The sequence below is a fragment of the Onthophagus taurus genome, chromosome 3, assembly GCF_036711975.1.
Source record: "Onthophagus taurus isolate NC chromosome 3, IU_Otau_3.0, whole genome shotgun sequence".
NCBI lineage: Eukaryota > Metazoa > Arthropoda > Insecta > Coleoptera > Scarabaeidae > Onthophagus > Onthophagus taurus.
Genome location: NC_091968.1, coordinates 21957931 through 21985177, shown reverse-complemented (window position 1 = coordinate 21985177; position 27247 = coordinate 21957931). Strand labels below are relative to the sequence as shown.

Sequence of the window (27247 nt, the reverse complement as noted above, 5' to 3'; positions counted from 1 at the left end):
CTAGGGGCAGCACGTTTAACATAGTCTCCATTGCAATCGTAGGTGTAGATCTCATAGCGCCTGTGATTAGCAGGCAGGCCAGTCGTTGCAATTGATGCAGCAATGTAGCTTTATGTGCATGTTTTAGTGCTGAGCACCAGACTATGGCTCCGTGAGCTATCATGGGTCTTATCACAGAAGTGTAGATCCACATTGTAACTTTCGGATTTTTAACTTTAGCCTTAAGCTAAAGACTTTACTGCCTAAATGTTATGCTATTCGTAACATATTCGATAACAAACTAAAAAAGTTGTTTTATGATACTATGGTACTGTCTCAGATTGATTATAGTATTGTTGTGTGGGTGGAGAAAATTTTGGAAAACACAAATAAATACGTAATAAAGGTATATACTGCACAATAAACTGCGGACCTTTTCCACAAATAGACTGTATAATGACACTGATAGTAGTAGCGTCCAAAAAAGATACATATTATTAAGCTTCATAGAATAGCGTTCATAAAACAAGGAATCTTTATACGGAAATCAATCATGAATATAATACAAGATCACATCTAACAGATTAAACAAACTGCCAAAAGTGAATACTACCGTATATAAAAATTATCATCTGTACCATGCATTGAAGCACTATAACCTCCTTTCAAGTACATTAAGAAAGATAAAACAAATTAAGACTTTTAAGACTGAAATTAAAAAAATCCGGCTTTTCGCAAAATCACTATCCGTTCCATCACTAATAGAGCTTGATTTTGTTACCTTGATAAAAATCAATCTCCTGCGCTGCATGAGACATCCTTAAGAGAATATCAAAACAAACTCTTGTTAGAATAATGCATAGGGGTGCAATAAGATACTTGAACCAAAACTCTTGGCATCATCAATTGGAGAAACACATTGGAATAACGGAAGATGCTGGAACAGGCCAAGATACAGTGCAACACTAAGATAAAAACAATATATTTAATTATAATATATTTCAAGTTAAAACTTTAGCAGATTCCTCCAAAATCGTTTTATACCGCTCCAAAAATAAACTTTCGATGAATTTAACCTTGAAGTCACCTTCAACAAGCACCGATCGAGTATTAGGATCATTTCCCAAGGTTATATTAACACTAGCTTCTTTCAAACTCGTTATTGCATCAGGATAAACGAAAGCAACCGCTAAAACGGGATCGTATTGGTACCAAATATGATCATCCGGAATTCCTTCAAGCTTAAAAGCTTCCGCTTTATTAATTAAATCGACGATTTCAGTGTTTATTTCTCCTAAAACATTTCTTCTCCACCCCAAAGTTGGTTGGACGCTTTCGCAACTTTCAAACATGAGTAAAATTAAAGGTATTTTTTCGGATTGCCTCAAAATGAAATGAACGGCTTCCGGGTCAACAAAAAAATTCCATTCTTGGTGATTAGAACCTAAATTATTTCCCCCCATAATCCAAATATCCTTAAAATTAACTTCGGGTTGTTGTAACAAAAAGGTCATTAAAAATGTTAACGACCCTAAACTTAAATAAGAAATTTCGTCGTAATTTTTATTCTTTTTTAAATAAGACGCTAAATTATAACCGGGAAGAACGCTTCGTGGTTTTGATTCAATTGGTGGTTTTATATCGCCAAAACCGTCTTCGCCAAACCATAAATCTATGGGGGTTTCATTAACAACTCCTGTTGCTACTCCAGAAAAAAGAGGGATCTAAAAAAATGATTCAGAAAAAAAATTTTAAAGATATTCAAATAATTACGTCATTTTCTGTTATGTGATTTGCATCCATAATTTTTTTCGTATTTTCGCAAGTTTGTGTTAAATTTGTGTTTCCATTCGAACAAATTATGGCTAAAATGTTTATCAAATTGAGCTTCCAAGCTGCGAAGAGCACCATTAAAGCCAAAGCATCATCGATTCCGGGATCTACTTCGATTAAAATCGAAGGAATTTCTAAATAACTTAATAAACTCATTATGAACTTAACTTAGAGTTGTTATAAATAAGTTTCAAGTTAAACTGTAATGTATCATAGATTATTTTTGTGTTATCTAGAATGTTGAGGTTTTAATTAAAAAAGATTATTGAGTAATCTTATCGTATAATTTTGACATCGTTTAAATTTAAATCCACCATCTATCAATAAATTAAAGAATTACAATTTGTCATTATTGTCACTAAAAATTTCAGCAAAAAAAAATTCAATGAGTATGCCCCATAAGAAATCGTTAAGAAGGGAATTGGTGGAGTATTTCTGCTATAAAAAAAAATAATATTTATTTTATGTTTAATTTTTAGCGTGATATCAAAGACAGTTACTTACAATATGTAATTAAAGATCGTTTTAGTACAACCTCATCTAAATCATCTAAAAACACTCAAACAGGATTGGTAAATAAAATTGTGTTGCTGAATATGTCCCAAAAACACTTTTTTTTAGGCCGAAATGATTGAAGCTTATAAAAAATTAAAGCACGAATTAACAAAGGAACGATTAAAAAATTTATCATTACCAACAAATCAGAATCAAAAATACAAGCGACCGATCACTCCAAAATATAGCGTAAATGAAGCTGCTTTAAATTACGATGCTACAAAAAGAATCATAGAAATGTCAAAACCAAAAAGGAAATACTTAATGAAAGAGGAGGAGATCGTTCCGGGTTCCGTAAAGCTGGGAGCTTTGGAGCATCAAAGTTAATTTTTTGTGTCGAAATTTTTTCTGGAAATTTTTAATATTTTTCGTTTTTGTTTAGCAACTGAAAAAGAGTACGAATTATCCGCTCCGCGTACATGGAAGTTTCCTTGGAACCATTCTACTGATAAGGATCAACCGTTTTCCACATCAAAAGCAGCAATGAGATACACTCCATCGCGTAGGATTTGCGAATTGGCGAAACCACCTGAAAGAAAGATGTACGATTGAAAAAGGGTTATGCTAAAATAAAATTTTATTCATTAATTATTCTTTTTGTGTTTCTATATTATATATACAGGCTGTACAAAAAGTATGGAATGGTTCTACTACCTAAACTTCAACTTGTAATAAAAAAGTTTTAAATAAAAGTTATTTGAAACTATTTTCCGCATATCTTGGCGTAGAAATAAAATAAAAATGATGAGTTACGACATGGTGTATTTTTTAAATAGAACACCTGTACAGGATGTCCCACGACGAACTGGGTCGATCGATATAGGAGAAACCATGAGTAGTATCTTTCTGAAAATTTGTAGGTGCACTTATGTCGATATGCCCAACTCACCTAAAATATTTTCAAGATTGTCGCACTTCCGGTTATACCGGAAGTAGACAACAACTTCGTTATTTTAAATGGAACCACCTATATATTATTACATATTTAGATTCTACGTCCGATTTTAATTAACTTTTACTTAAACATCTTATATAAAATTCTTACCCGTTTCTGAAATATTTACAAATTTATGTAAAAAAATAACCTATGCAGGCTTGTATGTTATGTGTATTTCTGCTAACACTGTTAAGTATTTGTTATATCTGATGAAAGGAATTTGAAGAAGAGACTATAGCTTAACTTTTGGTAGCTCATATGTTGTCCTACTACATACAGGGTGTTCAAAAAAAGCTGCCAAATATTTATATAAGAAAAAGCGAAAAACTCAAAAAAATTAAATGGAAACCATATATTTTTTTAATTGTATCTGAATCTACATTAAAAATAAAGGTAACTTTATGTAAGGTTCCTTATATCTAACTATCGCCGTTTCTTTGTAATTTTCGTTTTAAATAGTTTAAAATTATTCAAAACAATTTTGTGTCAAAGACGGCCATGACTACCGAGAAACAAATGAAGGTAACACAAATGTCATTATATCATTTATAAAATTCACTATGCCCGAACGAAATTCACCTTGAAACAAATAATTTATAACTTCAAGACACATGGTTCCGTAAAAGGAAAAGTTCTCAAAAAGAAGCCTATTGTAGATAATGAAAATGTGGAAATCGCTGTTTTAGGATATTTCAATGCATATCCGACAATATCTCTCAGACAAGTTTCAAAAGAATCTGGACTTTCCAAAAGCTCAATCCACAGAATTTTGAAAAAACATAAGTATCATCCGTATTCAATTTCCATAGTGCAACATTTAAGAGATACTGACTTCGCAAGAAGAGTGAATTTTTGTGAATTTATTTTAACTGAACACTATGGAAATAATCAATTTTTGGACAATATTATTTGGTCTGACGAGGCAAAATTTACCAAAAATGGTTTGTTTAATAGACATAATTCGCATTATTGGAGTGATTCTAATCCTCACAAATTTACGACGAGTAATTTTCAAGGAAGCTGGCAATTCAATGTCTACTGCGCTATAAGAAACGATAGAGTAGTAGCGTTGCATTTTTATGAGGAAAATCTAAATGGTAAATAATTAAGAAATAATTGGTATAACGAATAATTTACAATTAATTTTAATTGCTGCAATTAATTTTTTTCTAGGCGAAAGATATTTAAACATTTTACGAAATTTTGATACTAATTATTTAGAAAATTTACCTCTGGTTGAATTAACACAAATTTTTTACCAACACGATGGAGCGCCTCCGCACAACGGCTATTTAGTTAGCAATTTCCTCGAAAATATATTTAATGGCCAATGGATTGCTAATAATGGACCTTTCTTGTGGCCACCTAGATCACCTGATTTGTCGGTTTTAGATTACTTTATATGGGGTACTATCAAAAATCAAGTTTATAGCACGACATTGACCACTCAGGAAAATTGTATGGAAAGAGTGCGAAATGCGTTCAATAACTTAAATCCAGATTTTTTGAGAAAGGCTACCCATCAACAAGTCATCTTGCGATGCGAAAAATGTTTAGAAGTTCAAGGGAAAAATTTTGAACATTTATTAAAGTAGAGTTAGTTTTCTCATACTTAGTACGTTAAATACAAATTACTTAATACATAATTTGTCATACTTTCATTTGTTTCTCGGGAGATTGTTTAAAATGTTGAAGTTATGAATTATTTGTTTTAAGGTATTCGGGGATGGTTTCCGTTTTCGCGGATATCGAGCAGCAAATGTATCGCATGTTCTTGTTAAAACTTTGTTACATTCTCCATAGATAATAAATAGATTTAGATAATCTTCATTAGTATAATTTAAACGTGCGGGCATAGTGAATTTTATAAATGATATGACATTTGTGTTACCTTCATTTGTTTCTCGGTAGTCATGGCCGTCTTTGACACAAAATTGTTTTGAATAATCTTAAACTATTTAAAAGGAAAATTACAAAGAAACGGCGATAGTTAGATATAGGGAACCTTACATAAAGTTACCTTTATTTTTAATGTAGATTCAGATACAATTAAAAAAATATATGGTTTCCATTTAATTTTTTTGAGTTTTTCGCTTTTTCTTATATAAATATTTGGCAGCTTTTTTTGAACACCCTGTATGTAGTAGGACAACATATGAGCTACCAAAAGTTAAGCTATAGTCTCTTCTTCAAATTCCTTTCATCAGATATAACAAATACTTAACAGTGTTAGCAGAAATACACATAACATACAAGCCTGCATAGGTAATTTTTTTACATAAATTTGTAAATATTTCAGAAACGGGTAAGAATTTTATATAAGATGTTTAAGTAAAAGTTAATTAAAATCGGATGTAGAATCTAAATATGTAATAATATATAGGTGGTTCCATTTAAAATAACGAAGTTGTTGTCTACTTCCGGTATAACCGGAAGTGCGACAGTCTTGAAAATATTTTAGGTGAGTTGGGCATATCGACTTAAGTGCGCCTACAAATTTTCAGAAAGATACTACTCATAGTTTCTCCTATATCGATCGACGCAGTTCATCGTGGGACACCCTGTATATTTTAAGGTTTTTGGATTCCTTTTGACAAGGTGTTGCAAAATGCCATAAGGTTTTAATGCTTTAAACGAGATATTGTAACTTTTATTTAAAAAGATTTGATGTAGCGACGACCAAGTTATGGGATACACAACCTAAGCCTTGACGTCACAGGGATGGGCGGAGCTTATACCGATTCCAAACATCTTCGTTGCTAACTTTTTGTACACCTGTATAATGATTGGGTTTGAGTGTAATCCAGTAAATGAATTGATGCAAGGACCAACCTCAACTCATTGGATTTAGATGGTACTAAGTAGCAAAAGAAGACTACAAAAACAAGCAAAACGAGTGAACAGGTGACGAAAGTCGCAACCCAACACTCAACGGTGCCTAAATTATGCTAATATCCTGCTTGATCTACGCAGTAATGTTAGGCCAGAAAAGATAGAAACTATCTTCCAAATGGTATGTCAAATCAGCTTGATGGGCGCTAATCAATTAATCGTATTGAGCCGAAATGCACAAGAATGCTTTTGGAGACTATACCACCCGTGGAGTAAACATATACAGAGTGTCACAAATGTCTTTTATTCGTTTTTGTTATATGACGAGTTGAAGATTCCTCTAAAAATCCAAAGGATTATTTTTTCCTTGTTCAGGTAATAATGTCCGACGTAGTGCCACGATTATGATTCTGAGTCAGGCCGGGGTGACTCAATACTGATTCAATGCATAATACGTCATTATCGAGAGAAATACTGCCGTGACTCCCACCATTTTCAAGTGGTTTCGAGTGTTCGGGACAAGATTTGCTAGAATTGCAGGAGCCTCAGAAAAATGATTAAGAAGCTGAATATCAAGAAGCCAAACATCGTTTGGGGTTTTGTAGCATCAAGATGCAAAAGACTCACACTTTGAGATGCCTTCAGGGATGTCGTAAATTTATAAAACGCTTCTCATGGGTGGACCTCAAAGACATCCTCTTCACTGACGAGGTTATTCATGATTGAGCAAATATTCAACCGCCAAATCAAGAGAATTTTTGCACGAATAGTTTAGGAAGCGAATGATTCAGGTCATGGTCAAAGTCAACTATATCATTTATCTTCTAACCAGATCAAGACGAGGTATCAGGATACTGAAATTGCTAATGTTGGAGAGATTTCGTTTCTGGATTGGAAAATGGATCCTAGACTGTCTTGGACCAATCATATCGATTTCCTTGCTGGCAAGATCAGTCATTTCTCATATGCTATTCGGATTATTTCAGAATCAGCTGGCATTGAAGCAGGATTAAATGCCTATTCATTCCTTGCTAAGATATGGAGTTATCTTTTGGGGCCGTGGTGTTGGTATAGATAGAATCTTCATACTACAGAAGAGGTGTGTAAGAGCAATCTTTGGTCTAAAAAATACTGATAGCTGTAGAAGTTACATTAAACATTATAAAATACCTACCTTGTATGGAATTTATATTCTGGAATGTGCCGTATTGATTAGGAAGAATTACTTTTAATTTTTCAAAAAATATGAAATATCACATCCTCTAGACACACGCGGGAAGGTGAACTGCTATCTGGTGCCACCAAAAACGCACCTTACTAAGATTCAGAAGACGGCTCTGTACCAGAGTATCAAGATTACAATTCGGAGGGTACAAGCATCCTGCCAGTTCCAAGATTCCGGAGAAGACTGAGAGCTATTGTCACGGAAAATCCGATGTATATCATTGACATGTTTTTCCAATTTAATATTTATATTTTATTACAATGTAATTATTGTTAAATTGACGCAATCTACGCTTTTTTTTGTAAAATGGAGTAATAAAGTATTTACACAGGCGCAGAAAAATCAGATTTGGCGGGATACTCCCAGTATCCTTTCTGGTTATTCTGTGGCGCTACTCTAATATAGGACGGCGATCGGGCAACATCGATTTCAGTTATTCTGTTTAATATTAAAGATGTTTATTGTTGTTGAATTGAAATGTTTAATAAAATCGAAATCTTAACATACATGTCATCTCTGAGTAAGAGTCCTGCACTAGATCGGAGATCCACCCTCCATGGCCAGCCAACACGCTAAGAAGCACTAACATTAAGACCATATAGCTCCATATAATACCACTGTCGCATCGATCATTGAGCTCCCATAAAGAATTCCATTTGTTTCCGCCCCTTGCACAAACTCCCCATCATAATCAAAGACAACTCCTGCTGCCAACCGGTTAAAATTAACCATAATTCCATTCAACTCTCCTTTATCTTCCTCCTGATTCACTCATTGATACACTCCTGCACGATATGCTGTATGGTGTCCTCACTCACACATATCCCGTTCGTTTCCTTCAGCCGAAATCTTCTCAAGTATACATATAATGGACCATGTCCTGTCATCAGCTGAATGCCCTTACTGGACATGGTCACCCGACCTATCCATCCACGCCCCTCCTATACACACAGTCTCCACCTGACTTTATGTTTCGGATTGCGCAACTATAAAAATTTTAGGATTGCGCAGGAAGTGGCTAAATCACATCAAACCAGGAATTTGCAGTATTCCACTACATACTATTTGAACTTCTTTCTACTCGTTCTCTCATTACTGAAAATTGTGATCATTAGCAATTTGTGTCGTTGACTTTAGTTCCGAACCTTATTTACAGAATAGTAAAACTTAGTTTCGGAATCTGGTCTGTCCATCGGGTTGGTGAGCGTTCTCTAGCTAGACCTTCGTCGCTGTACGTTTCCCGATACTATCAACCTCTCCATATTGTTATCATCTCTTAGTGTAATGTGTCCAATAAACCTCAGGATATTCGTAACACAAATAGAAGATAGTGTATTCTGGATGTTCAATTCTCTAAGGGTCAATTCCTTTAATCTGCGAAACGCATCAATTCTTTTTCTGTCTGCTGCTTTAATTGTCCACGTTTCAGCCCCATATCAGAAGATGGAGAAGATCAGTGATTGAACTAGCCCCACTTTAGTACAATTAGGGATAGCGGTCTTTCCACATCATTGTAATTTTAGCCAGACCTATTCTTTCACATATATTGAACCTGTGTCAATATATGAGGTTAGGTACATGATCTGGTCTACGATTTGAAATCTGTGTAGTTACAGAACATCAGAATGATCGACGATCATAATTTTGATTTTTTCTGCATTAATATTAAGGCCACATTTATTACTCTCAGTCTCAACTCGGTTTAGACAATCCACCATTTCCTCTTCTAATGCAGCTATCAAAGTTGTATTATCTGCGTGTTTGGGATTCCTCCATTCCATGCGTCCAATGCCTTTCTAATTATTTATTTTCCTTAAATGTTGAAGAGATCTCGAGAAAGTGGTGAACACCTCTAATAGTTTTAAATGGCAGAGTGTCGGTTTTGTATCCTGTTGTTGTCGTAGAGGTTTTTTATGGGCATCATGAGGTGTTCAGGCATTCTCATTTTGCAAAGAACCTTCCACAGCATTTTCCAGTTGACGTAGTCAAAAGCCTTTTGGTATTCCAAACAACAGATGCCGTAATCTATTTGAACACATGTAATAAAAAGAGATATTCATTTTATTCATATTCAGCAGTTGGCAAATTCTACGTGCAGCAATCTCAGCTTCAACCTTTCTTGGCATGCTTTTTGCAAGTCCTTGTGATGGTTGCTAGCATTTTCTTCCAGGCTTGAAAAGCGGCTTGTCACCGTACCAATCAATGGTGAACCTCGCAACATTGCGTTGTCGTCCTGAAAATAACATGGGTCCACTCTATAAAACTGACATAACATAGAAACCAAATTATGACCACTGACTATCATCCAAACTTACAGTTGCCATAATGGATTCGAGCAGAAGGTTAGACTTAGTATCTAAGAGAGCTGATTTTATTTCTTTAGTCATTTTTTTATTTGAAGTTTAGCATTGAGTGTTCTTGATGCCCAACTGGTCAATGAGAGTCTTGAAGTGTTCCGCTGGTGGTGCTGAGATTGTTTAGGAAGCATTGTGGTTTCTACTGGAATGCTGCGTTATTGATAAAGTTGGTAATATTGCGGTGTTTCTATTATTTTTTGGTACTGCGAAATATATAATAATAATAATAATAATAAATGACTTTATTCGTTCACTTACACCTATATACATTATACAAATTATATTTTATGCATATAAAAAGATGAACGAAAAGGCGAAGTTCAGTATAATACTGATTTTCAACTTAACCTTAAGAGAGCTAGAAAAAAAAACAGATACGTAATATAATAACGAAAATAATACCAAAAAATAATAATAATACAACCAAAACATAATAATATAAAACAATAATTCAAAAGAAAAAGAAACAGCAAATAATACTGCCATCTGTAGTGAGAACCTTGCACACCCTCTAATGTTTAATCTCAGCGATGTCACGGCGACGGCTGCTATATTATCGTAAATCAAATTATGTACTAAATAAATGAACAAATAATTTATTTTTGAATGACCTTATTGTATTACAACTTCTGATATCTATCGGGAGACTGTTAATAACTGTTGTAATCTGATACGTAAACGAACTTTTAAAAAATTCAAGCGAGTGTAGAGGAGGAGTTAGTGTACCTTTAAAACGGACATTTATTGTGTGTACGTCTGATCGAAATACTATTTTTCTATATAGATACGGTGGCTTTTCAGTTTTTAGTATTGTAAAATATAAACACGCCGAATGCAGAGCTCGTCGCTGCGTCATATTTAACCAATTTACCTCCCGCAACTTATGACTTATATGTTGGCGACGCCGAACACCAAAAATCAGCCTCAAACAAGAATTTTGCACTCGTTGTATTCTTTGAGCTGTAAGCGCTGTAATAAAGGGAGAATACACGACATCGCAGAAGTTGAAATGGGAAAGAACCAAGGCATTACAAAGCATAGTTTTAATTTTTTTGTTTAAAAACTTTCTGTTGCTATATATTGACCGCAAATTAGCGTAAGCTCTCTGAGTACATTTATTTATATGATCAATAAATCTCAGCTTTTCGTCAATAATCAGGCCCAAAGTCTTTGCCGACGCTGCAAAGGGTACCCTCACGTCACCAACACAAACATCAAGGCTAGACTTAATTGAATCACGATATTTCTGAGTTGAGAATAAAACCAGTTCAGTTTTCATGGAGTTAATTTTAAGGCCATGCCTGCGAGAGATCTCAACAACATTCTGCAAGTCATCATTAATGTGTTGATTAGCTAACGCGCACTCTGTTGGCAAGAAACTATGATACAACTGAGTGTCGTCTGCATAAAAATGTATTTTGCAATATTTTAAGTGAGAATAAAATCTACTAGTGTAGATAGTGTATAGAAGCGGACCCAGGACAGAACCCTGCGGCACACCGGACCTTAAATCCATAGGACACGATAATACCTCATCTATAATAACGTGTTGTTGCCGATGCGTTATATAATTATATAGCAAAGTTACTGCAATATCATCCAGCCCAATAAACTGTAACACAGATCGCAACAGTTCATGATCAATTGTATCGAATGCCTTCGAAAAATCTAACAGACACAATACAGTAGCTCTGCCCCTATCCAACTCCCTCACAATATCGTCAACAATTGTCAACAAAGCAGTTGCACAACTGTACCCCGAGCGAAATCCAGACTGTACATCTGGTAAGATTTTATTTTTATCAATATAGCGTTGCAGCTGGCCAGCAATAACCTTTTCGGCAATCTTTGATAACACCGGAAGTACACTTATAGGTCTGAGATCAGCAAACACTAAGGGCCGACTAACTTTAGGCAACGGCTTTACCAGTGCTATCTTCCACGCTATTGGAAAAAGACCCTCCGTCAAACAATGATTTATTATATGTGTGATATAATCTGTAATGTAAGGACAACAAAGTTTAATTAGGTTTATATTCAATGTATCTATTCCTGCTGCACTTGTTTTTATAGAATTTATAATTTCGTATATGTCAGAGTTACTTATCCTTTGAAATGTAAAAGTGTTACTATTAATTCGATTACTACTATAATATCTGTACAAATCATCATCGAAAGGTAATAGAGATGAAACAGAATTGACATAATAAAAATTTAAATCATCAGGTCGTTGAAGATGCCCTGGTATTGAATTGCCCGCAATACCGCCCATACCTACCGACCGCAACGCCCTCCAAGGATTACCTTTTTCACACCGAACCCGATACTCCAAAAATGCCTTACGTTCACTGTCAATGGCTGCATTAACCGTATTTCTACATGATTTATAATACTCCCACGCATGCACTGATTTTTTTAATTTAAACTTTTTATATGCATCATCACGGATGCGCTGCATTAATCTAATAGTGTCCGTTAACCAAGGAACGGGTGATTTTGTAAACCTATAACGTTTTGAGGAAAGATGGAAATCTATTACAGATAGTAAACTGTTAGTAAGGTAGTTAATTTTATCATCTACGCTTACCATATCAAATATCGAGTAAAGGGGGAGCCTATACAAATCATTCAAAAACTCTTCACGATCAAAATATTTAAACGACCTCAATGTTCTATACTGAGGATAACGTGATGGCAAAACAGGCGCAATCTCACAAAACACCAGCTCATGATCTGATATACCACGTGCAACACCCTTTGCCCTTATCATCCCTAAATCAGATGTGCAGATCACATCTAATAATTTTTCAGTGGTATTTGTAATTCTTGTTGGCGAATCAATTATTTGAATCAAGCCCACTGAATCAAGCATTTCTAAGAAGCTCACACTGTCATTGCCACCATGAAGCACATCAATATTGACATCACCCACCAAAATAAACGTATCGTGCGTTGCAGCTACAGCAGCCAACGCATTTTCAAGTTCTGTAATAAAAGCTGAAGAATTAAAATTCGGCGGTTTATAGACAACGCCCAAGGCAATACGCATTTTATCAACAAGAAAAGAAATCCATAGCTGTTCAATAGTATTCGGAATACTAATTATTTTATACCTTAATTTGTTGTTTATATAAAAAGCAACACCTCCTCCCCTACCATCTCGATCCGCGCGCTCCAACGTAAAACCAGGAACAGCAACCGTCGCCGAGTCAACATCAGTTGTAAGCCAAGTTTCAGATAAACCGATAATATCATACTTAGTTTCATTAATGACGTCTAATAATCTAATGAACTTTGCTCTCAGTGACTGAGCATTCAAGTGTGCAATTTTCATACTCTACAAATGGGAATACGAGAAAAAAAAAAATATATATATATATTAATAATAGCAAAAATAATAGGAACGTATTATACCCACTATAACTTTTTAAAATAGTAGAATAAATATTATTTACTTTCAAAAAAAAAAGGTTTACTAATTTATAAGTTATATAAAAAAAAAAAAAAAAAAAAAAAACAAGTAAACAAAATAAAAGAAAAGTATAATGCAAGGTATAAAACTTTAATCCACTATAAGCAAAATTGAATTAATTCAAAATTGGTATATCTTGGTCCCAAGCTACCACTTATACCACTTGTACCATTTATTTTATTCAATGTCTTTGGCGTCTTTGACTTCTACTGATACCTAACTTCTGATATCAATTAAGTTCATTATTTTCTATTGGTGGTATCCAAAGGTATATAAAGAGGTTATATCTTTTATTTAATCATCAAATTCTACAAAAGTTTTTCAACATATCTTTGTTTATATCATTATTACAATAAAATAATTCACTTCTACTAAATCCCTACACAGAAATATTAATTAATTCACATTAACAAAGAAGAAATTTTAATTCATCTTATCCTTTTATTAATTTTTTAACATTTTCTTTGAATTCCCTCCAAATTAATATCTATTTTTAGTTTATGTAATTTATGTAGAAGTTGGAGGTGGCGGCGGGGGAGCCGTCAACAAACTGGTCATATCAATTCCGGGTGGTGGTGGCGGAGTACAATTATTAGGGGGCCATTGGAACGGTGTTTGCCACGGTGGTTGCATACTTCCCATACCAGGTGGTGGTGGTAAAGTGTTTGCACCAGCTCCTGGAGGAGGTGGTTGATTATTTGCCATCCAAGGCATCATTTGCGGGGGACTTGAAGCTCCCGGAGGTGGAGGTGGTGGCATTATCCCCGGTGGACCAGGTTGCCAAGGCATTCCACCTGCCCATGGCGGTGGGGGCATCCCCCCCATGCCTCCATTAGGCATATTCGGCATCATCGCATTCGCCATTGGTGGTGGCATCAAAGGACGAGGCGCGACTTGCGGATCAAACATGTTTATACCAGGTTTGCGTTGATTAGTATTATTGGGAGCCCCATTTCCTTTTAAAAATTCCGGTGGGGGACCTTCACCCAACTCCGCCATTAAAGACATGTATTCTTCATCGATTTTAGCTTTGTCACCCATCATTGCAGGACCGCCCAAACCAGGACGTTTTTGGCGACAATCTCGGGCGATGTGCCCTGCAGCCCCACAACTCGAACAGACTATGTTGTTGGTTACATTCGGTTTATCAGGGCACTACATTTCATAGGATTAATTTTAAATCAATTAATTTAACGGAATAATACATACCAGCCATGATTTATGATCGGTTGCGCCACAATTGTTACATCTCAAACCATCGTTTTCACGCAAAGTCCCGTTTAATTGAGCTAATTCGCGTAGTTGCATGCGACGCAAATCATTTTGATTCTCTGGGACTTCAACTCCTTGTCTTATAACTTCTTTGATCTAATAAAAATAAATAGAAAAAAAGTTATTCAAGAAATAATATAATGTTGTATTGCTAGTGTTTAACGATATGCTTAGTGTGTCCGTTGTGGCTGAAGATGCCAATTTGGAGTCAAAATAAATAATATTAAATATGCAGATGATACTATGGTGATGGCAGATACATTGTTATACGGCAGAGAATAGGGTACTTTGACAGAAGCCACAACTAAAAAACTGGAAGCCATGGAGATGTGGCTGTATGGGTGGATGCTCAAAACACCATGGATAGCTCATATGTCGTGAGAAGTCAATACCAATATTCTCTGATCCAATCCATAAAGCAAGGGAAAGTCAAAGGAAAAAGAGGAATCGGCAGAAAAAGAATCTCGTGACTGAGGACTCTTAGAACTTGGTTTAGGAAAACTTCAACAGAATTATTTCGAGCTGCTGTCACATTTGCCAATGTTCGGATCAGATAGGCACCTTCATGTTTTAAACATACAATTCTCATATGTATGTAGATGACACTCAGCTGTTTATTTCTTTTCCAATACTTGCTAATGCATCATATCATAACCATACCTGCTCAAATACATTTTATTATAAAAGATCCTTTTAGTAGAACGCTGCATTCCTGTATAATTCTTGCCCTGATGAGAGGAATGCCTCATTGCATTAGAACAAGTTGCAAAGATAGTCGGGCTGACTGTTAACCAAGAGAAGACAGAGCACATGGTTCCAATCATGATTCAATTGAGCAATGAAAGATTAATTGATCTTAATTGAACACCACCTGAGAAGCCCAGTGGGTGGATAGAATAACTCACTGGGTATAACATCTGTTCGTTCAACATTTTTGGTAGCTCTGGAAAATGTTCTGAAGATATATAAATTAAAGCAATGTTTTAAAAAAGTTAATTTTTTCGAACAGCTTGATCTAACAGTTTCTCTCACCTCAGACTAGACATTTTTGACAAGTTGGGTTCGAGTTTTTTGCTTTTTGTACATTTACAAAACATTATCACATTTCTTCCTATAACCATGGGTCCGAAGAAGAAAATGATGTCTATTGAATTAAAGCTTGAATCAAAACGCTTTCCGAACTGATAGAAACCAAAGGATACATCCCCCAGCAAGTCTTCAACTGTGACGAAACAGGGATTTTCTGGAAAAGGATGCCGAATAGGACTTACATAACGGCAGAGGAGAAGACGATGCCAGGTCACAAACCCATGAAGGATAGATTAACTCTAGCACTTTGCGACTGCAAAATTAAGCCTTTGCTACTATACCATTCGGAAAATCCCAGAGCCTTTAAGTCACATAAGCATATCCGAAGGCGTGGATCACCAGGAAATTCTTTGTGCAGTGGATAAACCTGGTGTTTGGCCCTTCTGTTAAAAAATATTTACAGGAAAACAACCTACCCATGCAAGCCCTTCTCGTCCTCGACAATGTCCCTGCTCACCCACCAAATCTCGAAGATGATTTACTCGAAGAGTTCAAGTTTATAAAGGTTCTCTACCTACCACCCAACACCACTGGTATCCTGTAGCCCATGGATCAGCAGGTGATTTCTAATTTTAAGAAGTTGTACAAGCACATTTTTCAGCGCTGCTTTGAGGTGACGGAGAACACAAACCTTACCCTTCGAGAGTTCTGGAAGGACCACTTTAACATTATGATATGCCGAAGAATTATTGATCAGGCCTAGCTAGGTGTTACAACGAGGACCTTAACCTCTGCATGGAAGAAGCTGTGGCCTAAGGCTGTAGCTAAAAGGGCCTTCGAAGGATTGGAACTCGAAGTGTCAGTGGTAGAGGAGATTGTTTCTCTGGGAAAATCCATGGGTCTGGAGGTGGATGACAGAGATGTGAACGAACTCGTCGAGGAACAGTCTCAGGTGCTGACAATCGAGGAGTTACACGATGGTTGAACGAAAAATTAGTTTTGAAGAGGAGCCAGAGATGGAGGAGGTTATCTCTACAAGAGATATAAAGGAGATCTTGGGAATGTGGGAGAAAGTTCGTGGATAAAAATCACCCCGAAAAAGTTGCAACTGGTCGTGCATCGGAGTTGTTCAACGAAACTTGCCTAACTCATTTCCGCAATATCCTGAAAGGGAGGAAGAAACAAACCTCCTTGGACAGTTTTTTTAAACGATCTGCAGGTGAAAATGAGTAAAGCGTGACAAAAAAAGCGAAGACAAGTGTCGAAAATTAAACTCTTCTTATAAATACATTTCTTATTCAAAAACACTTAACAAAAACAACTGAGGTGGTGTTTTGGGAGCTGGAACGAATTAATGGCATTTCAATTACATATGTAATTTCAATGGGGAAAATTGCTTTGAGATACGAGCAAGGTTACGGAACGAATTATACTCGTATGTCGAGGTACCACTGTATATCGCCTCGGCTTACTTAGAAGATATATTCTTGAAAATGGGGTAGTTTCGTATCAAAATGTCATTGATGTAACGCTTCGCCCGCAAGCGACCTCTTCTTAATAAGAAAATATATCTCTGAAAAATGGGTAGTTTTGTATCAATATGGCATCGATGTAGCGCCTCGCCCGCAAGAGACCTCGGCGTAATTAGTGTATGTATCATTGAAAATGTGGTAGTTTTATATCAAAATTGCAGTGATGTTTCGTCTTGCCCGCAAGCGACCTCAGCTTAATAAACAAATATATCTTTTAAAAGTGTGTACTTTTGTATTGAAACGGCAATGATGTAGCGGCTCCGCTTAATTAGAAGATATATCCTTCAAAACAGGGTAGTTTTGTATCAACATGGCATTTATGTACCGCCTCGCCCGCAAGCGACCTCAGCTTACTTAGAAAATATATCCCAGAAAATGGGGTAGTTTTGTATCAAAATGGCATTGATGTAGCACCTCGGCTTAATTAGAAGATATATATGCTTGAAAATGGGGTAGTTTTGTATCAACATGATATGGATGTAGCGCCTCGCCCGTAAGCGACCTCGGCTTAATTAGGAAATATGTTTTTGAAAGTTGTGTAGCTTCTTATCAATATGACCTGGATATAGAGCTTCGCCTGCAAGCGACCTCGGCTTAATCAGGAAATATGTCCTTGAAAGTGATGTAGCTTCTTATCAATATGACCTTGATATAGGGCCTCGCCCGCATGTGAACTAGGCTTAATAAGAAAATATATCTTTTAAAAGTGTGTACTTTCGTATTGAAACGGCAATGATGTAGTGGCTCCGCTTAATTAGAGGATATATCCTTGAAAATGGGGTAGTTTTGTATCAACATGGCATTTATGTACCGCCTCGCCCGCAAGCGATCTCGGCTTACTTAGAAAATATATCCCAGAAAATGGGGTAGTTTTGTATCAATATGGCATCGATGTAGCGCCTCGCCTGCAAGCGAGCTCGGCGTAATTAGTGTATATATTTTTGAAAATGGGGTAGTTTTGTATCCACATGATATCGATGTAGCGCCTCGTCCGCAAGCGACCTCGGCTTAATTAGGAAATATGTTCTTGAAAGTTGTGTAGTTTCTTATCAATATGACCTGGATATAGAGCCTCGCCCGGAAGCGACCTCGACTTAATCAGGAAATATGTCCTTGAAAGTGGTGTAGCTTCTTATCAATATGACCTTGATATAGAGCCTCGCCCGCAAGCGAACTCGGCTTAATAAGAAAATATATCTTTTAAAAGTGTGTACTTTCGTATTGAAACGGCAATGATGTAGTGGCTCCGCTTAATTACAAGATATATCCTTGAAAATGGGGTAGTTTTGTATCAATATGGCATCGATGTATCGCCTCGCCCGCAAGCGACCTCGGCGTAATTAGTGTATATATTTTTGAAAATGGGTTAGTTTTGTATCAAAATGGCATTGATGTAGCGCCTCGCCCGCAAGCGACCTCGGATTAATAAGAAAATATATCTTTTAAAACTGTGTACTTTTGTATTGAACCGGCATTGATGTAGCGCCTCGGTTTAATTAGAAGATATATCCTTGAAAATGGGGTAGTTTTGTGTTAATATGGCATCGATGTAGCGGCTCGCCCGCAAGCGACCTCGGCTTAATTAAGAAATATTTTTGTTAGTTTTTGCAATGAATTTATTATTATTAACTTACTCTCTCAACGGCTTTTTTAACACACTCAGGATTCGTTGCTGTTATATAAGCATGTAGAGGTTCATCTTCACCAGGAAGAGGTTGCCCATCTTTCCTCCCAACCTTTCCTTCTTTAACGCTCCCTTTTCCGCGGATAATTATTTTAGCTCCCGTTTCTTTTTCCATTGCTACATACACATAATTAATACCTGAAATAAAGTAAAATTTCATTTGCTACATACTTTTTAAAGTGTTTCCTCTTGGCCCAATTAATAACCCTACAAAATTAATCTCGGGATGTTCTTCTTGTGGAATCATAACCTTATCGCTCACGCGGATAACAGGAGGTCTAAATTAATAAAATTGTTAAAAAGTAAAATTTTAAAATGTGATTTAAATTTACTTGTAATCAACGGGGGGTTTAAATTCGGGATTAATATTTTGCATTTTCAAAACTAAAGCGTGCCGATCTTCCTCTAATTTTCTCCGGGTGCGAAATTCGCGCGTATTTAAACGTTTACCATCGCTGCTGTAGATGGGCTCCGGAGATGGTGATCTGTAGGAAAAGAACGAATTTAGTTAACGCATTCTGAAAAGTCCCCGTCCCCATTTTTTTAAATGATATCTTTTTACCAAGAAAAGTCAATATTTAGGGACGCGAGACAAACTGTAACCTTAAATTTTAAACTTAAATAAACGATTAAATGGTGTATTAAAAAGAAATAATAAAAGTAATGTAATTTTTTTTTAAAGATTGAGTCTAAATATTTTTGGACGAACCCTAAGGAGAAAGAAATTCGATTAATTAAAAAAAAGAAAATTTGATTAATTAGAACGTATTTTGTAGAGATCTAAAAGATAAGATGTTTTTGTTAACGCTGTAACAAAAATTTTAATTATTAATGTAGCTGAAAGTAAACGTTCTATATTATTAAAAAGTGTATTATTATTATTTTTTTTTTGTTATGATCCTGCGTTTTCTTTTATATTTAATTTGTATAATTCTTTGTGTATTTTTCGTTCAAATCCTAAGCTATTTCAAAATAATTTTTTAATATTAAGCGACCACAAATGAATTTTTTCAATTACTATTATTATTATATCTTACAAGGGAAGTATCAAAATTGTTCCTTATTGATTTTGTTGCAATTTGGTACAACAATATGGGACAAAATAAGATTTACGTATGTTTTATATGTGCTAAAAAATAAAAGTTGTCTAGAAAGATTATTTAGCAGAGAATTGAAAAAGTATTTCAAGACATAGAGTACTATGAAGAAACAAGGTATCTATATAGATGCAGTTAAAAGGCTGTATCAAAATATAACAGCTGTTATAAAAGTGCAAACAATATCTGAAGACATATATATTATCAAAGGTCTTAAACAAAAATGCAAGTTCAAGTTAAATGTGTAAAATCAAGTTGTAACAAAATGACGGAAAAAATGTCAAAATATGGGGATCCAAATAGACTATGAAACTGTTTATCCTTCACTTTGCGGAAGACAAAAAGTTATATTGGCAGAAGACGAAATGGGCGCAGAATATATGCTTCGGAAATGGTGTTCTATGGAATCAACAAATAAATCGAACTAAAATCCGAATATATAAGACGGTAGTGGAAAGTTTAGGCACGTATGGAGCCGAACTATGGACCATGAAAAATAGATCCATAAAAAGCGAATCAAGAAAAAACGCCGTTGTTGGACTACTGGAGGAGATGATGCCAGAAAACAAGGATGGATCGAGTATGGAATATCGATATCGTAAAGGAAATGGGAATACAGATTAGCACACTGGAAGCTATATAAGTAAGGAGGCTACGATGGTTCGGACGTGTTCAATGGATGAAGAATGTCCAACCGCCAAATGGAAGAAGTCCAAGGCGGTCACGAGGACGAAAACTATGAAGAGAAGTTGCGAGATACGGCTATAGGCTACATATATATATTTTAATTTTTGTGTTATTCAAATACAGGGTCTTCCAACTAGAGATTTCATTTTAAATTAAGAGAAAAACAGTATTTGTGTGAAAAGCAGATATTTTTATTTTTGTCCAAAGTACGGCCTTGGTATTCTTTTAATAAAATTTTTCATCACGCTTTCACATAATTGTTGCCCAATTTCACGTTGCTGGAACGTTGGCATGTATCAATTATTGATGTCTCCAATTCGAGAAATTACACGTACAGAAAAATTTGTACGCAATATAGTAATCGTTCAGGAGCAGTGTGGCATGTTCCACCAACTTGTTGATAATACACGTCATCCACATCCATAGCATCAATTTCGGGATAAAAAAATCATTTATAGTAGTAACCTGTCTTAGGTTTTCAGAGCTTCAAGTCAGACAATTTAGCTTGTTGACATCATAACCAGGCAAATGAAAGTGAACCTCATCAGTTAGAATAATTTTGTTCAAAAATGATCCATTCTACTTGCGTTCAAGACACACTAATGGCTGCGGTATGATTCAACTCTTCACGTCCTTTTCATGAAGAGTGTGGTAATTGCCTGCACCTTTGAAGGTATAATAATTTCACCAAGATGCTGACATTGATTTAGAAGGATTAATCTAGTATGTCAACTCACCTCCATATCTTAAGTTTTTAATTCATTTAAGGTATCTGGGATATAAGTATATATTACAATAAATAATATTACAAATCTGGAGTCAGAGTTAAAAACTTTTCAAAAATCAAGATGGCGGATACAATATAGAGATATAGGTTACGCAAAGCTTGATATGGGGGGTTTTTGAGGTCATTGATGGTTGATACAGGAAGCCTTCCAGCACACACTGTAAAAGTGGACAAAGTGGTTCAAGGAAGTGGGATGTCCAACACTGGGAACGTGTCCTGCCGATTTTTTAAGCATGCAGATGAAGCCGCTGCAGCTACAGGAGTTGATAAAACAACTTCCTCAAATTGTTCACAAAGACAATGACAAGAAAAAAAAAACACATTTACCTATAATACTACTAAACTGTTTGTGGAGCTATATGGCTGGTACAGGATGCCTCCCAGTCTACATAAAAGCTCTTTAGGACAGCGTTCAGAGGAGGCAAGGAATAAGTACATGAGGCGATTCAGAGCCCAACACATTAGAAAGTCCTCATATATAAAAGACTTAGTTCACATGCTTTTAATATCATCGGATCCTGTTATTACAGGCCTTAGATCGTTCCAGAAAGTCCCATTGAAGGAGCTGAGTTCTGAAGCAAGGGAGCTGATCACGGATTCAGTGGAAGAGGATATAGTTGATGAGCAGCATAGCGAAACGGAGAAGGATTCTCCAAGCGAATCAGAAGACGATTCGTATTTTGAATTTTTATAAAAATAGTTCTTCTTTTAACTAGAAACTAAATTAGTATTTATTTTATCTTTGCATATTATTTTATACTAATTTTTCCCTAAAAAATATGTGAAAACTCAGTTAATCTTCTGAAAACTAAAACACCTACTTTTTCTACCCTTCTAGCCCTTGTTAAGTCCATAAAATAATTTTGTCCAGCTAGAATCGGAATTCAGCCCAGTGTAAGGTGTAATGAAAGTGGCCCCTAATGTCGACTTTATATTGTCAGTTTAAAAATGTTGCAAAATATAAAATGAAACCTCTAGGAAAACTCTTAAGAATAATGATAATACCCAACCACATTGAACATGGATGATATAATGAAATCATTGCGTTAAATTGTACCAAAATCCACCGCTAAAAGTCGTATAGGGCTTATTTTACTGCATAAATCTTAATTTTCAACTAATTTACTAATTTCTTCAAAATATTATATGGCGTGAGTTATTAGTATCTAGTAGATTTTTTTAAATTGAACTCCCTGTATATTTTATCATATTATGAATAGAATTAAATTTGTTTATACAACCATATATGTTACTAACTCATAGCATTCATAGTTCCTGAGATATTCAATTTTTTTTCCAAAATATGTCCATTGCAGGATCTTTTTAAAAACTTTGGAAAAACGGCATTTTTTCTAATTTTACCTTGAAACTATGTCAAATAATAGTCAAAACCAGTAACTAAATGATAGTATCCAAAGATATTAGGTACGCTATACAGCGTGTTCATAAAGCTTAGTTACTTTTGATGTTTTTCAAATGGCTTTTTCATAGGTTTTTTTAAATGGAACATCCTGTATATTGTGTACTGGTTGAATTACCCGTCAAGTTAGCTTTAATTAATGATAAGTATGTCATATATCTTACTTTAGTACTTTTCCTGATATTTAGAATTTAAAGAGTAATGTGTAATAAAATATGCGTTATTGTACTTAATATTATATTCTGTCTATTTTTATCATTTTTTTGTTTTTCTTTTTATTATTTGGTTAATATTTTATAATGTAAAATAATTTTGCTGCCATATACCAAATTTTAATGCGACTTGGTTAAAATATAGAATTATTCTATATTCCATGTAATTTGCGACTTTAGAGAAAATAAGACGCACATGTTAAGAGATACCTCAAGGTCCTTTATATAGCGCATTAATGCTTGTAGAAGAGAAAATGGGCGGCATATTGAACAACTTCTAAATATTAATTAAATTAATACCTACTTGTTGAGCAACGTTCAGTAATTGTTTAATAATAATAATGTAATAGTTTGTTGCTGCAATTCCTCCAAATATAATTTAGTAATTAAAAAAGGGATTTATTGTTCTGCCATTTAATTGTATTTTAATATAATATTACTGATTTACAAATGACAGACAAATGAAAATGAAAAAACAAAAGAAAAGTGACAAAAAAAGGCATTCAGTCACTTTTTTAGGTACAATAATGACATATTACATATTTTTCTTTAAGTTTGAAATATCAGGAAAACTATTAAAGTTAGACATATAACATACTTATCATGAATTAAAGGGAACTTGATGACCAATTCAACTAGCACACAATATACAGGCTGTTCCATTTAAAAAACTTAAGAAAAAGCCATTTGAAAAACATCAAAAGTAACTAAGCTTTATAAACAGCCTGTATAGTGTATCTAATATCTTTGAATACTATCATCTACCTACAGGCTTTAACTATTATCTGACGTAGTTTCAAGACAAAATTGGAAAAAATGTCGTTTTTACATCGTTTTTAAAAAAATCCTGTAATGGGCATATTTTGGAAGAACAATTGTATATCTCAGGAACTATGAACGTTGTGAATTAGTAACAGATAGGTTTGTATAAACAAATTTAGTTGTATTCATAATATGATAAAATAAACAGGGTGTTCCATTAAAACAAATTGACGTATTCTTCGTTACGCTTAAATGGAACCTGTATAAGTGAAAATAATTTTACGTAATAGAAAGTGATGAGTCAAACAACTTTTGTATAAAATATTTTTTTGTTTTTCAAACGGTTTAGTAACTATCGACCGCCAGGATACTAATTAATAACTCACACTGTATACAGGGTGGTTCAGTTTATAATCGGGAAACTTTACTAGGATGTAGTACTTGCCAAAATAACACAAGTTTTTTATATAAACATAGGGTCACAACTCTTTTTTTTGAGCTATGAGCAATCAAAGTTGAGAAAAAAATTTACATTTTATCTTTTATTTCGGGTATGAGTAACCCATAGAATTTGAAATTTTGTATGTATGTACTACTGGTTAATATTTTATTTTCAACCATACCTTAAAGTTCCCCAGCGCCCTCTAAGGGGATGAAATTTACCACCCCCTTGATTTTTTTATAACAACTTTTTAACGCTATGGAATATTAACATAAAAAAATATGGGTTGTAAAGCTCATTCTTTACTGGTACTTTTTTGTCTCTTTAGTATTTTTCTTAAAGTTAATAGTTTGCGTGTAAAAAAATAAAATATCGTGCCATGTACTGCTAAATGCTGCTATGTTTTGCCAAAATTATTCCAAAAGTTGGCTCTGAGAACTTGTAAGTTTCATTTACAGCATTTAATCATCATAATTATTGCTGATTATTAATAATTTTTGACGCTTATTAAGCAAGAGTATCAATTTTTTAATATTGTTTAAAACAACGCAATTTGTTCAGACAGGCATTAATCTTATTTATGGTTTTTCTTATGAAAATCACAATTAATTGGTGTTATTTAGTTAGTACTAGATCCTAGTAAGTGCACAACTTCCATAGCCACCTATAAAGAAAAAATTATTTTAATAATAGCAGCGCTTTACAGTACAATGTAGCATATTTTATTTTTTTATGCTAAAACTATTACCTTTAAGGAAAAAACTAAAGAGACAAAAAAGTACCAATAATGAATAAGCTTTACAACCCATATTTTTTTATGTTAATATTCCATGGCGTTAAGAAGTTGTTATAAAAAAATCAAAGGGGTTGTCAATTTCATCCCCTTAGAGGGCGCTAGGGAAGTTTAAGGTATGGTTGAAAATAAGATATTAAAAAGTAGTACATACATACAAAATCTCAAATTCTATGGGTTACTCATACCCGAAATAAACGATGAAATGTAAATTTTTGGCTCAACTTTGACAGTTCATAGCTCGAAAACAAAAAAAGAATTGCGACCCTATGTTTATACAAAAAAACTTGTGTTATTTTAGCAAGTACTATGTCCAGATTAAAAACTGAACCACCCTGTATAGATTATTATTACATACAGAAAGAGGTTATATATTTCACCCCATATCTTTGCAGGTGATGATTAAATGGCTTTATTTTGGCCCAAACTATCACTGTACCAAATTGCAATGAAATCGAATTCCCTTGTTAGATTAATTCATTTCTAATCACCCATAAAAATAAATTAAAAAATAATAAAGATTAAAAAAAGTGATTAATTAGATTAAAAAAATTATTGATCACAAAATCAACGGAGTTTTCTAATTCACATAATAAAAAGTAAATCTTAAAGAATTCCTCCGTCAATTTGGGTCAATTCTACTTGTGAAATAAGCAAAAGAAGTCGTCGTGTGGCGGCGTTTAACATCGGATTTTTGTCGTTTTCGAAAAACTCGGGGAGGAGCTGGTATTATTATAATTTTTTTTTGGTCGGTTACAAACGAAGTTGTAGATTGTTGGGGTGTGTCGAACCTTTCTTCAGGATTGGGCGGAATTCCAAGGTCCCCAGATCGCAGTTTGCGGCTCACCTCTTCAATTTGGAGTTGAACTGTAATAAAGCGGGTTAGAATAGGGCCAAAGCCCAACAGTTAGAAATCATTGTACAACAAAAAATATAACAAAAACACAATTATTACTCAAATATTAAGTTAAATTCAATTTGCTAAAAGAAAATAATATAAATCTTTTTTTTTCCATTGCAGCTAAACTTACCTCATTAATTTTTTGTTATTATTTAATTAATTTTATTTAATTTACATTTTATTTAAAAAATCAATACCATATGATAAATTAACTTACGTAAATATGCTTGTTCCTGATCTTTATTAAGATTTTGAGGCAAAATTGTTGGCATCCCAGGAATAAATATTTTATCGTGTTCACTTCCACCCCAACGAGATCTCCTTTTTTTAGATCGCAAATCATCACTTCCCATACCGGCTAAAACATAACCTAATTAAATCAATTACAACAAAAATCTTAATAACCCACAATTATCATGAGCATCCTCATGCTCAATTTTATGTATTGTAGTGTTAAAAGTTGTATATTGCCTAGTTGCAGCAAAATTCGCCAAAGTAGCCAACGTTTCAGCCAATAACTTTTCTCCATCTTGCTCAGGAGTCTTTTCTTTAAGTGGAAGATGCTTTTCAAGCGCGACACTTACAGGAATTCCAATACCAGCAAGACCAATGTTGTTAATAACACTCCCCCCTGGAATAACAACCCCACTTCCTCCTTCACCGCCTCCACCACCTCGGCTTCGACTACGACTCCTTCTTTCGCGTTCTCTTTCACGTCTATCACGGTCCCTTTCACGATCTCTATCCCTATCACGATGTGAACGATCACGGTCTCGATCACGACTCCTTTTTCTATCCCTTCGATCACGGTCTCTATCACGATCTTTATCGCGGTCTTTATCACGGTCTTTATCGCGACCGCGACTTCTATCACGATGCCTAGATGAACCCATTTATTCTTGCTTCTTTACACCCTAAAATATTCATAAAATAAAAAATTTTATAATTTATGTTATAAAATGAGATCGATAAATTTGAGTTGGGTGCGGTTTAAACGCAAAAATAAATAATGAGTACTTACCTGAAAAGAATTCTAAGTCGATTTAAGTTTCAAGTAATCGATTTTAAACCGTTTTAAAGGGATAAAAACGATTTTTTATGAAAAGCGTATGTTGACACTTGACAAGCCGATCACAAATCAAAATGGCGGATTGACAGCTAATTTTTAGATAAATTAAATGAATGAGTGACATCTATGAATCATGTACGGAACTATATATTAAAAGTGATTAAATTTTATTTGGTTTAATTCGATTTATAATGAAATAGTACAATTTAATGAGGAAATTGAAAAAAATTTTAAATTATCTTACTTACAATTTAATTTTTATATTCTGTACTATTCTTGTTGTTATGAACGTATCCCCCGCAAAGACCTTGCTGTGACGTCATTGGAAGAATTGACATTTCTATATTTTTATTTATACAGTGTATTTCAC

The 27247-nt window shown here is 34.5% G+C and overlaps 3 protein-coding genes across 5 annotated transcripts; 1 reads left to right on the top strand and 2 right to left on the bottom strand.

Annotated features, from left to right (window-relative positions):
* Positions 1-961: 961 nt before the first annotated feature.
* On the bottom strand, positions 962-3010 carry LOC111415896 (inosine-uridine preferring nucleoside hydrolase-like). Its single transcript, XM_023047781.2, has 2 exons — positions 1753-3010; positions 962-1703 (listed from the first exon to the last, which is right to left on the bottom strand). Exons 1-2 carry the CDS (start codon positions 1966-1968, stop codon positions 981-983), a joined length of 939 nt encoding a protein of 312 aa, XP_022903549.2. The 5' UTR covers positions 1969-3010; the 3' UTR covers positions 962-980.
* LOC111415895 (uncharacterized) lies at positions 2137-3068 on the top strand. 3 transcript variants are annotated; one of them, XM_023047780.2, is made up of 5 exons: positions 2137-2236; positions 2292-2384; positions 2434-2689; positions 2750-2909; positions 2990-3068. In XM_023047780.2, the coding sequence occupies exons 1-5, from the start codon at positions 2198-2200 to the stop codon at positions 3051-3053; spliced, it is 612 nt and encodes a 203-aa protein (XP_022903548.1). In that variant the 5' UTR covers positions 2137-2197; the 3' UTR covers positions 3054-3068. The 3 variants fall into 3 exon arrangements, with proteins under 3 accessions (XP_022903548.1, XP_071051428.1, XP_071051429.1); XM_071195328.1 differs by having other exon boundaries at positions 2138-2241; XM_071195327.1 differs by lacking the exon at positions 2990-3068 and having other exon boundaries at positions 2750-2955.
* A 10397-nt stretch (positions 3069-13465) lies between these two features.
* On the bottom strand, positions 13466-26951 carry LOC111415898 (splicing factor 1). Its single transcript, XM_023047783.2, has 9 exons — positions 26830-26951; positions 26218-26722; positions 26026-26166; positions 25699-25774; positions 19040-19192; positions 18879-18985; positions 18658-18824; positions 14400-14558; positions 13466-14345 (listed from the first exon to the last, which is right to left on the bottom strand). Exons 2-9 carry the CDS (start codon positions 26699-26701, stop codon positions 13698-13700), a joined length of 1935 nt encoding a protein of 644 aa, XP_022903551.1. The 5' UTR covers positions 26702-26722; positions 26830-26951; the 3' UTR covers positions 13466-13697.
* Positions 26952-27247: the final 296 nt, after the last annotated feature.

What these genes read in the sequence shown, in the direction of transcription:
- LOC111415896 (XM_023047781.2), bottom strand. Translation starts at nt 1,968, where the DNA reads ATGAGTTTATTAAGTTATTTAGAAATTCCTTCGATTTTAATCGAAGTA. An exon ending in ATCACATAACAGAAAATGAC is followed by an intron (nt 1,704 to 1,752) that starts GTAATTATTTGA and finishes TCATTTTTTTAG; the next exon opens with ATCCCTCTTTTTTCTGGAGT.
- LOC111415898 (XM_023047783.2), bottom strand. Translation starts at nt 26,701, where the DNA reads ATGGGTTCATCTAGGCATCGTGATAGAAGTCGCGGTCGCGATAAAGAC. An exon ending in TCAGGAACAAGCATATTTAC is followed by an intron (nt 25,775 to 26,025) that starts GTAAGTTAATTT and finishes GCTTTATTACAG; the next exon opens with TTCAACTCCAAATTGAAGAG. An exon ending in CCGATCATAAATCATGGCTG is followed by an intron (nt 14,346 to 14,399) that starts GTATGTATTATT and finishes TATGAAATGTAG; the next exon opens with TGCCCTGATAAACCGAATGT.
- LOC111415895 (XM_023047780.2), top strand. Translation starts at nt 2,198, where the DNA reads ATGAGTATGCCCCATAAGAAATCGTTAAGAAGGGAATTG. An exon ending in AATCGTTAAGAAGGGAATTG is followed by an intron (nt 2,237 to 2,291) that starts GTGGAGTATTTC and finishes TTTAATTTTTAG; the next exon opens with CGTGATATCAAAGACAGTTA. An exon ending in AAAACACTCAAACAGGATTG is followed by an intron (nt 2,385 to 2,433) that starts GTAAATAAAATT and finishes ACTTTTTTTTAG; the next exon opens with GCCGAAATGATTGAAGCTTA.